Source organism: Sabethes cyaneus, chromosome 3 (assembly GCF_943734655.1).
Source record: "Sabethes cyaneus chromosome 3, idSabCyanKW18_F2, whole genome shotgun sequence".
In the NCBI taxonomy this organism is placed as follows: Eukaryota; Metazoa; Arthropoda; class Insecta; order Diptera; family Culicidae; genus Sabethes; species Sabethes cyaneus.
In genome coordinates this window covers 40,258,973-40,270,348 of record NC_071355.1, presented here as the reverse complement: position 1 = coordinate 40,270,348, position 11,376 = coordinate 40,258,973, and the positions used below count along the sequence as shown (strand labels likewise).

Below are 11,376 nucleotides of genomic sequence, written 5' to 3'. Positions count from 1 at the left end.
CTTCTTGCTATCTTTAGTTCTTGAAGCTGTTACCATTGGAAGACACTATTGTTGAGCTAAACTTTTGATTTTCCGCTTTAAAAGTTGGAGCGGTAGAACTAATTTTGATCAGACCGAACATATTTTCACCCTCAAGGTGCTTTTTGAAGCAATCCTGAAATCTGAATTTTTTTACGTCCCCGTAAAAAATCCCTCGAACTTTTCCCCCTATTCAGTCAGTTCGCGTTCCTATCTGCGACCTACACTGAGAAAACTTTTCGTATAGTTTCTATCTGTCCCACACATAGATTTTTGCAATGTGCCCAGTTAATGAACTTTATATGCCAAACAGTTATAACCCAAACTTTTGCACATACTATTAATATGCGTATAATTTTTATGTGTATAATTGCACATACTATTCATACGCGTATAATTTTTATGTGTATTTCTGGGCGGATTGTGCTTATATGTGGCACATGATAATCATCTAGAATTTCATATGGAAATTTACTATTAGTTATGTGCAGAATATTTTGAGTGTACTAATCGGCATCTGATGCTTAATCGGCATAGATGCGTGAAATGCCATGTGTCTAAATTGTTTATCGGGGCATACACTCACTGCATCGTTCGGCAAACGAAATTCGTCGTCTCTTTTATTCTCTAGTGTTCTTATGGGAAATTGCGAGTTTGACGTCTCACTCGCTGTTCATAAGGATGGTGGAAGAACAAAAGAGCTAAACATAGCAGTACGTACGGTCCGACTCAGAACAGTGTTGTCAAAGCAAACACATCGTTGCTTCATTAAATCACTGAGAAAATCTTCGAAAATTATTGAAAAAGCTGTCTTTTCTGTTGTTTTTAATAAAGAAAAATTAATTATGAACATACATTTCTCTTGAAAGTATTGAGCCACGTTTTCACCATTGGAGGTTTCAGTTAATTTCAAACCTATAATTTTTATTTCCAGAACCGAAACAGTGTCTTGGCAACACGATAGTTTATCAGTTTTGCTGCAGCTGCTGCTACTGGTGAACAGGTTCCGTCAATTCAGAATTTGTTTTTAGTTTTGTTATAAAATAATAAAACTTTCGGCTAGTGACAAAGCCTTAGATAATAGAAAAAAAGAGAGTGAATAATATGGTATGTGACAATTGAGTGCTTGACTTTTAGAGTGGTTGTAATCAGTGCTGAAAAATGTGATGGATTCGTTAGTGGCGAGGTGGCGATTGCCTTCAGCAGCTGAAAAATGTACGTTTTTGGACAACAACTTTTAATTCATCATATTTCTTGTCAGAAACCCAGTAAATTGTGTTTGTGTGAATCAAATGTATGGTTAAGTGATTTGTGAAGATGATCCTATCAAAAGATTTTGAAAACATGAATAAAAAAGTGCATTTTCGGCTCATTTATTTTCAACTGATTAAAATAGGTGACACTGCTTAACTCGTTCCTTGCTCTAATTAACAAAAGAGCGAATGTCGCAAATGTAAACAAAACGGGTGAGAGTTATTTTTTGCTGGACCAGCATAGGAAAATCAACCCTCAGTCGGTTTGTTTACACTTGTGACATTCGCCCTTTTGTTAATTAACATGTATTAATATGTACGAATTCATGTTAGCAAATTTGATTATAACGAATAATCCTTACAATGGTTTCAATATATGATAGCAGTCTTTGATTATTCTGCTTGTCTAGGATATCGAGTAAATGAAAGGGACGACCATTAATAAAGTTTATTTAATTGATTTTGGAGTATACTCCAAAGAAAGTTTCGTAGCGCAAAACAACAGTTTAGCTTATTTTGGGAATATCAAAACAGAATAACAAGCTTCTTAGGCATTTCTGATGTAAAGGCTCATTTCAACAGGATTTACAGGAGACATATAGCACTCCCATTACATCTTATTGTTAGTCTTGCATTTTAGATTGAAGACCTTTTTACGATAAGCATGTATCGTATGGTCGCCATCTAGCGCTCATTTAAAAACAATTCTAAGTTAGTTTGTCCATAGCAAATCTAAATTGAGGTCCATCGAAACCCAATTTGTGTCATAAGATAGAGAAAACAATTGTGTTTACAAGAAAAATTTACTTGGTTTCTAAATATTTAATAATAGTGACTTTTTTTAAAACGGTAATGCAATCGCAAGACCCCTTTTACCGCTCACTTGAAATATGATGATCCATTCACCGTCCATATGGGTGCCACTTACCGCTCATATTTTTTACCGTTATCAAACAAATACAACCCGCGTTTTGACGCTTGTTTTGGGTTTGGCATTCATACTAGAATAGAATGCTAATATAAATACTGTTTACTTGTTTCACGTTATTTAGTCGAATAGTTTCTAAATAACCAAAGCAACAAGTTCGCTTGAGCTAATAATTTATTTATTCATTTGCACTCGGTCTTACTACAGACGCGATCAAAATGTCGTTTTTCACTCCTCACTATAAAGATTATTTATTTTGGAAATGAGCTTCTATGAATGTAGTGGAAATTTATGTTTATTTCGTATCATTAAACATACAAAATTATTGTTTGTCAATAGTTTTTACGATTGAACCATTTTACAAAGATGTAAGTATTTTTAGTTTCAAATGAGCGGTAAATGGAGCTGGGCGGTGAATGGCGACCACGGGGCGAATCACTTCACATTTAATAAATATATTAAATATTGCGCTTTTTGCACCATATTAGACTCCTGTGCAAAAAATTTCTGCACAGTGAACATTTTTACACACCCATACTTGGATTTTGTAACGCTTTGCACACTTACACTTGTACTGTTTTCATCTACTGTCAGACAATTTATAGTGTTGAACAAATGCAAACATGATCAACATTATTGATTGTCACTACATATATTAAGTAGTATTAGTGACTGCGAAAGTTTAACTGTCATTGGAATTTTTTTGCAGAAGTTTAAGAATTCGTGCAATCATCAATACATTTATGCATACAGTGGACCCCCGTTCGTTTGAACGATTCCTCATGCAAACTAACGGGGTTAGTTTTTAATTTGAACAACTGGTAACCCTAAATATGCTGGAACTTGTGTGAACTGGCTGCCCTGCTCTTTGTTATTGTTTTGGTGATTTGATTCAGTTGGCAGTTGCAAGCAGCGAATATTTCATTCTCCGATCGGATTTCTACCATAATCGTTGGGAAAACGCAATGTGAAACAGTTTAAACACGGTAGATCAGCACAAACAAATCGTGTTTATGTGCATTGTCTGCATAAGCAAATGTTGTCATATTGAGAATGACGTTTGAACCATTTTTAATTTGCACGTCGTGCAAACCAACGGGGTTCAAATTAAAAAGTGTTCAGATTAAAAACGGTCAAACGAACGGGGGTCCACGGTATTTACATACTTTTACCCGGGTGCTAAATACACGGTAAAAAAATAACACGTTGAAGCGAAGTGATTTACCGTTGGATTCGCACTACTTGCCTATCATTACGATTCGAAATGAAAATCCATTGAAAATGAATCAACACAAAGCAAAATGAAATCAATAGAAAATCACTTCAATTTCCAGTGCACCATGTTTTAAACTTTTGAGCTGTCAAATGAATTGAATGTATTCGATTTAAAATCAATGATATGTTTGAATTTTTTTTATTATTGCAAATTGCATCAAAAACGCGAAATGCAAAAATCTTGCAAACAGTTTACAAGCAAAATGCTAGCAGCGAGCTGTCAAATATTTATGTCAACTTATTGCAAGTGTCAATCCCAATAAATTGACATGAATAATTGACGGCTCACTGCTGGAATTTTGCTTGCAAAATGTTTGCAAGTTTCTTGCATTTCGCGTTTTTGATGCAATTTGCAATATTTTAATTAAACAAAATACAAATAAAAAAAAATTAACCTCAGTTGTTAACAAATAAAGTGGATTGTTGTTTTAATGCTGGCATGTCCAAATATAGTTGATTGTTGTTGTCGTAGTGGTGTAATGAATCCAACCTGAAACCAGAAACAACCTGAAAACAGATAACAGTTTATTAATTTTAACGATATACATAATTTAGCTATACTGACACTCTAGAATAACATTAATTTCAGTCGAAAACATATTTTCACCTTCTGGGTTTATGATTTTTTTTTTCGATTACCTACTGAAGGATACTTTGTTTTTCGATTACTGAAGTAGACTTCGCGAGTTTTTGACAGTTGTGAAATGCGAAAAATAATTAGTTGCAAATTCAATAGATATGCATTATGATTCGATGGTGATTTCCATTGAATAGTATTCGATGGAAGATCTCTTCTTCGAAAAATTGAAATCTCTCGAAAATCAACACTAAATCACTTCAATATGCAATGCTGCGTAACAGATTGATTCAAATGCAAGAACACTTGATTTGGGCGTGACGATTTTTTGCCGGTATTGATGAATATTTTACGAAAGTTTCCACCTTTTCAATACGATCTTGAGCTGTCAAGTCCCATAACAGTATGTGGCAAGAGTTGTCATGATGAGGTGGTCACATTTAAAATAGTAAAAATATTTATCAATATTTATCACATATTGAATATTTATGCAGGAAGTGATTTACCCCGTTATGGCGACCTTATGGTACAAGGTCTAAAACTAATATTTTATTTAAAAAATACTCAAGAGTATTCAAAATGTGGCATAGCATCGAAACAAGTCATAGAACTGTAATTATCGTTCGCTGTATGTTACATTACATTAATGTATGCTCTAGTCTAAATTTACAGCTACCGTGGACCCCCATTCGTTTGACCATTTTTAATCTGAACACTTTTTAATTTGAACCCCGCTGGTTTGCACGACGTGCAAATTAAAAATGGTTCAAATGTCATTCTCAACATGACATCATTTGTTTATGTAGACAATGCACATAAACACGATTTGTATGTACTGACCTAGCGTGTTCAATCGGTTTCACATTTCATTTTCCTAACGATTAAGATAGAAATCCGATCGGAAAATGCAATATTCGCACTTGCAACTGTCAACTAAAGCAAACCACCAAAACAATAACAAAGAGCAGGGCGACCAGTTCACACAGGTTACAGCATATTTCGGGTTACCAGTTGTTCACATTAAAAAGTTACCCCGTTAATTTGCATGAGGAATCGTTCAAACGAACGGGGGTCCACTGTATAATAAATAGATCTAATACAATAAATAATATGGAAAAATAATTTCCCACTTTTCAGTGGAAGAAAATAGAATATTAATTATTCAAGGGCATGGTAGAGGCTGAAACGAAGCAAGAAGAAGAAAGTTTTCCTGGTTAAATTTAGTAATTGATTCATTATTCAGGCCGATACGAATTTCGCCTAAGACTTGCCGGCTTCATCAGTGTCTGCTTTAAATTTGAACTTTTTTGTATTTTTTTATTTGAAAACTTATTTAATACCATATCATTCTGATGCAATTAGAATGCACAATTGCTGAATCAAATGAGCTGAGAAAATGTGAACAAAACCTTTCAATAAAAAAAGTTACTTAAACAATTATTGGATAACAATCCATTTAAATGAAAATGTAATATTATCCAACCTTTCAGTATCTTATCATGCAACGGAGAGTTATCAAATGAAGATAGAATTAACAAAAGGGCGAATGTCGCAAGCGTAAACAAACCGAGTGAGGGTTGATTTTCCTATGCTGGCCCAGCAAAAAATAACTCTCACCCGTTTTGTTTACATTTGCGACATTCGCCCTTTTGTTAATTCTATCTAGAAATCGACTCAACCATTACTGAAAAACGTACACTCAAAAAATCAGCCCATCGACATCTCTATATTGAGCTGCAGTGAACGTCAGCGACAGCATGTCCTGGGCTCAAAATTTGACAGCGGGCCCAAATCAGACTGCTGGCAGTTGAGTGAAACGCAATGCTGACATGCTATCTCATTTTCGCACACACGAGATGTTGGCGGCGAAAACATGGTTGCCTGCCGATGGGGTGCAAAAAATTAATAATTAATATTATGTCACAGACAAACAGACATAACTCCTGGAAGAAAAATCAACAAAAATTATCGTACCTGACATTTTGCTTGAACAGATGATGATCGACATTCCCAATTATCCACGGGAATGACACTTCCAATACCAACCTATACAAAAAAAACGTAGCCAACATAGAGCGGGCCCAAGCTGACAGCTTCATAGATGGGCTCAAGCTGACAACCGAGTCGGATGTATAAATTGTTAAATTTTGTTAGTTTTAGTTCGATTTTAGTCAAGGTTTTAGCATCACATAGCCAATTTCAGGCAGACAATTAATGCGAAATACGTGAAACTGTGAAAATGGTTAGATAAATTCGTTTTGTGAAATCGCTTTGCGTTTGCCGCCTTTTTCATGTGAGCAACGAAAATGTGACGTCATATCAGCCCCCTGCAATTATCAAATGGCAACAGGAGTATCCCTTCTATTAGGAAGTATTTTTTATGGGGTATTCCCCTTCTTTTGTTAAAAAGCACCAATTTGACCAAAACGGAGACATTCCCAACTTAGCCCAAATTTGAAATGACGGTTTTATTGGTACGAAGAATAGAAAACGAGTGTTATGTCTGTTTGTCTGTGATTATATTATGGCTATAACGTGTATTAAAGAGTTTACCTAAAATTTAAGGGTTAAACACCAGTTGAATGATATCACATTGATCTCCGGAGTATTTCAACCAACTTTGCAGAAGACACCTACCCTCTAGGAGGTCGTTTTGACATTTCTGCCAGCTTTTTTGACAACTGTGCGCAGGTAAGCAAGTAGTCTTGCAGTTACAATTGGGTATTTTAATTTTCCCAAAAGAGCGACTTTTTACCTCATTTGATGGGCCGTCGGTTTCTAAATCTGACAGTTCTTTTTTATTACAACTTAGTCAATATTTGATGAAAAAATTCATAAAAATCAAAAATAGAATGATTTGCTCTTTGACAGATATCAACCAAGCCGATTGATTGAAATGATGTCAGAAGTAGTCTCCCTCTCTTCTATCTTTCTGATAGAGCTTTTCATTTTGACCGAGCTTTTGACAGTTCTCATATGAAACCTGTATCGTCCGATGACCATAGTTTATGTTTTAACTGTGTTGTCTAAGGCGAGCTAAGAACAAAAGTGGTTTACTTATAAGTTATCGTCTAATCCCAAAAAAAAAATTAAATAAAAAAATGTCTTTTTTTATTACTTTTACCCGTCAAATTTGAAAAAGTGTTCATGTTACGATACAGTGACATCATATCTTATCATAATATGCGAAAATTTATATACCGCTAAAATACCCAATTGCAAGTAGAGAGTAAAAAACTCTATTAATCATGCTTTGCATATTTTAGCATGCACCCTCTTGTCAATTCATGCAAGAGTTTCACTTTCCGAGTGTTCCTTACCTTTCAAAGAATTTGACAGCTCTTGCTCCTGCCATCAGGATTGTTGTTTAGCTCGTGCACGCGTGCTGTCGTTTTTCGGTTTCGATTAGTGAGAAAGCACGTTTTCTTACGCGGAACCGCATAAATTTAGTTAAATATCTAAATTTTTGCTATAATTTCTTCTTAGAAGTGAATTTTCTCGTAATACTAACTGTTTGAACCGATTGCTAAACCATGGGTAAAAAAGGAAAGGTTGGAAAAGATCGGCGAGATAAGTTCTACAAACTCGCCAAAGAAACAGGTAAATAAACATTGACTTTTTTCAATTGCAATAGCGGTTAGTAATTTTTAACTTTACTGAACAGGTTACCGCTCCCGTGCGGCATTTAAGTTAATCCAGCTAAATCGTCGGTTCGGTTTCCTTCAGCAGTCGCAGGTATGTATCGATCTGTGCGCAGCCCCGGGTGGTTGGATGCAGGTGGCTAAACAGAACATGCCCGTATCGAGTATTGTCATCGGAGTGGATTTGTACCCGATCAAAAATGTTCCCGGTTGTATCAGCCTCGTAGGAGACATCACCAGCGATAAAACCAAATCGGATTTGGCTAAAGAGCTAAAAACCTGGAAGGTTGACGTGGTACTAAACGACGGCGCACCGAATGTCGGAAGAAATTGGTTGTTTGATGCGTACCAACAAGTTTGCCTAACGTTGAGTGCCGTGAAGCTGGCGACTCAATTTTTGCGCCCTGGCGGATGGTTTATTACCAAAGTTTTTCGTTCGAAGGATTACAACGCATTGATTTGGGTGCTAAAACAGTTGTTTAAGAAGGTCCATGCAACGAAGCCTTCGGCTTCGAGAAATGAATCGGCGGAAATTTTTGTTGTGTGTCAGCACTACCGTGCACCAGATAAGATAGATCCTAGGTTCCTAGACGCGAAGTTTGTTTTCGAAGAACTGGATATCGAGCCGCAGGTTAAAGTCAATTCGCTGAAGCAGGTTGATAAAACTAAGAAACCAAAAGTGGAAGGTTATGATGGAGTCGATGTTCGAAAGATAATGCCTGCGACGGAGTTTCTTAAGGCGGAAAAACCAATTCCTTTACTTGGTCAGATTACGGAGATTACGTTCAATGACGAAACTATACGAAACCATCCGCGTACTACCGCAGAAATTCGCGAATGTTGTAAAGATATTAAAGTACTGGGAAGAAAGGAATTGACCGATTTACTTAAATGGCACAAACAGTTGAATAAGGAATTGTTTCCACAGAAGGATGAGGATGTTGAAAAAGATGTAAAAGGAAAGGAGAAAAAATCATTGAAACTAACGGATAAGATCACTCAAAGTGAGTCCGATGATGAAGAACCGGACGAAGAGACTGTGGAACTCAAGAATATTGAAAACGAAATTGCCGCACTTCGGAAGGAGGAACAGCAAGATTCAAAACGAAAGCGTAAGAAGGCGAACAAGGAGCGAGCTAAACTGAACGAAAAACTTAGTTTGAAAATGGTTATTAAAGGTGATGAAGGTCCAACGGAACAAGGAGATGCCATGGTGTTTACGCTGGATTCGGTAAAAAGTAATAAGCAAATTGATTTGTTACTGGATGCACCACCGGATGTTCTCACCGAGTCTAACTTTCACGACGACGACGATGATGGTATTCCGAAAAAGAAGCAAAAATATGTAAAGTATGATAAGGAAACAAAAGGTGATTTGTTTGAGGATGAAAAAATCCTGGCGCAAAAGTTGGAAGATGAAGATAGCGATGCTGATCTGGATCGTCCTGGACTGGGATTTACCGAAGAGGATGATGAGCTACAGATGGAATCTGACGCCGACGCCGATAATGACAATCCTGAAGAAGAGAATCCTTTGCTCACCGATTTAGACTACCGCGATAAGGACGAGAAACGCCGAGCGAAAGCTCAACTGTGGTTTGAAAAAGAATCGTTTAAAAATGTGCTTGATGGCGAAGATAAAGCGCTCGATTATGATTTGGATCGACTTACCGAAATGTACAAGCAATCGGGTGTCCAAATCATCGGCGCAGACAAACCAAAACCGAACGATCCAGATCGACCGCTTGGAAAGAAAGCCCGCCGAAGAGCGAGGCATGAGACTGCCAACGAGAGCTCATCATCCGAGGATTCCGATTCGGAAGCGGAAGCGGAAGCCGAGGTTGGTGACGAAAGTTTCCAACATAAAACTGTGGAAAAAGTCGGAGGTAAGGATGGTTTCGAAGTTGTCTCTTCCGAGAAGCGACCTAAAAAGGTAAAACTGAACGAACAGGAACTGGCGCTTGGCCAGTTGCTTGTATCGGGTAAAAAGACACGACGGGATTTGATTGATGCTGCCTGGAATCGGTACATGTTCAACGATGCCAATCTGCCCGATTGGTTCATCAAAGACGAAGAACGCACGATGAAGAAGGAAGCTCCGGTTCCGCACGAGGTTGCCAGCGTGTACAAAAAGAATTTGGAGGAAATGAATGTACGTTCGATCAAGAAAGTAATGGAGGCCAAGGCCCGCAAGAAGAAACACGCCACCAAACGGTTGGAGAAAATCAAAAAGAAGGCAGAAACCATTATGGAAAATGTGGACAACACCAATCAGGAGAAGATTCGAATGCTGAAGAAGTAGGTTGAGCACTGTTTTATAAATTATTAAACTAACTTTTTTTATTGTTGCAGATTATACAAAAAATCGGATGCCAAGAAACGAGAAGTTACATATGTGGTAGCTAAGAAGGCGGGTGCCGGTGGTAAAAAGGTTCGCCGGCCGGCGGGCGTAGAAGGTCGCTTCAAGGTTGTTGATCCGCGTATGAAGAAGGATCTGCGCGGTGAGCAGGCTAAATCACGTCGCACTACGAAGAAGGGTGGCGGTAAAGCAAAGGGTGGTAAAGGTGCAAGAAAAGGAGCCAAACCGACGACAAAGAAACCGAAAGGAAAGCGGGCCAAGTAAACCTATTAAATATTTCAGGTAAGATTATACTTCCCGCGTAGAAGTTTAAAACATCGAGTTAACGAGTAGTCTCGTTAAGAAGGGATGTTGTTAAAATTTTAGAAATACATATTATGAAATCTATATAATCTACAAACACTATACATATTTTACATTAAACTTAATCTATCATGCCGAAACAAATATTCCATAAGTAGGTACATGGGATACGTGTTTTTTTATTTTGGTAGACGCATGAGATGTGTCTGTGTCACATCACAGTAGGCGCAATATTTGTAAGACAAAATCTAATGTCAGACCATGCTACTGATTTTTCCTATTTCTGTTTTCTATAAAATTTTTGATAAAATTATATAAACAATACAACGGTCAGCTGCCGAAAGCCGGGATTCATGCCGTTTCAAACCGTCGTCTCCATTCAACTCGATCTTGAGCCACTCGTTGTCAATTTCCCAGGCGTCTCAGAAATCACTAATTTTCGACTTAGTGCCGGTGGGGTTGTTGAAGAGATCCGTATTTATTGCGTGACTTATGACGTGCCCGGTCCACCGTAGCCTACCGACCAGATGTGCGATGGGCTTCCGCCAGTCTCCATTTTCAGTTTGTACTACGCCAAATACCGTCTGCAGCACCTTTCACTCGCACAGAGCGAGGGTGCCTATGTCCTCCGTCACAGCTTCAAGTCCATAAAGAACTACCGGTCTAATAAGGGCTTTGTGCATTGTTCGCTTCGTACGACGGCGTATGCTTCTGGATCGTAGCATTTTGTGAAGGGTAGGCACGATTTCCGGCTTAAATGCGCCGGAGGACCTCCCTACTGAAGTTGTTGTCATCTATCACTTCTAGTTCGTCGCCGTTAACGGTTACCGTCCGTTTTATTCGACCCATTTATATTTAGTCCAATATTTAGTCCGTTCCAAGGTTCCTGGCAATGATATCAAACCCATCTACGAAGCCTAGCAGTTGGCTACGTTTAGTAAAAATCGTGCCTCGTTTCGAAGGCCGCTCGTCGGACCATCCCGTCAAGAAATGTTGAACAGGATGCAGTATAAATTGTCTCA

The 11,376-nt window shown here is 37.8% G+C and overlaps 1 protein-coding gene across 1 annotated transcript; it reads left to right on the top strand.

The window, feature by feature from the left end:
- Positions 1-7,450: 7,450 nt before the first annotated feature.
- Positions 7,451-10,446, top strand: LOC128741845 (pre-rRNA 2'-O-ribose RNA methyltransferase FTSJ3). Its single transcript, XM_053837943.1, has 3 exons — positions 7,451-7,651; positions 7,716-9,990; positions 10,045-10,446. The coding sequence occupies exons 1-3, from the start codon at positions 7,585-7,587 to the stop codon at positions 10,313-10,315; spliced, it is 2,613 nt and encodes an 870-aa protein (XP_053693918.1). The 5' UTR covers positions 7,451-7,584; the 3' UTR covers positions 10,316-10,446.
- The last annotated feature ends 930 nt before the right edge of the window (positions 10,447-11,376 follow it).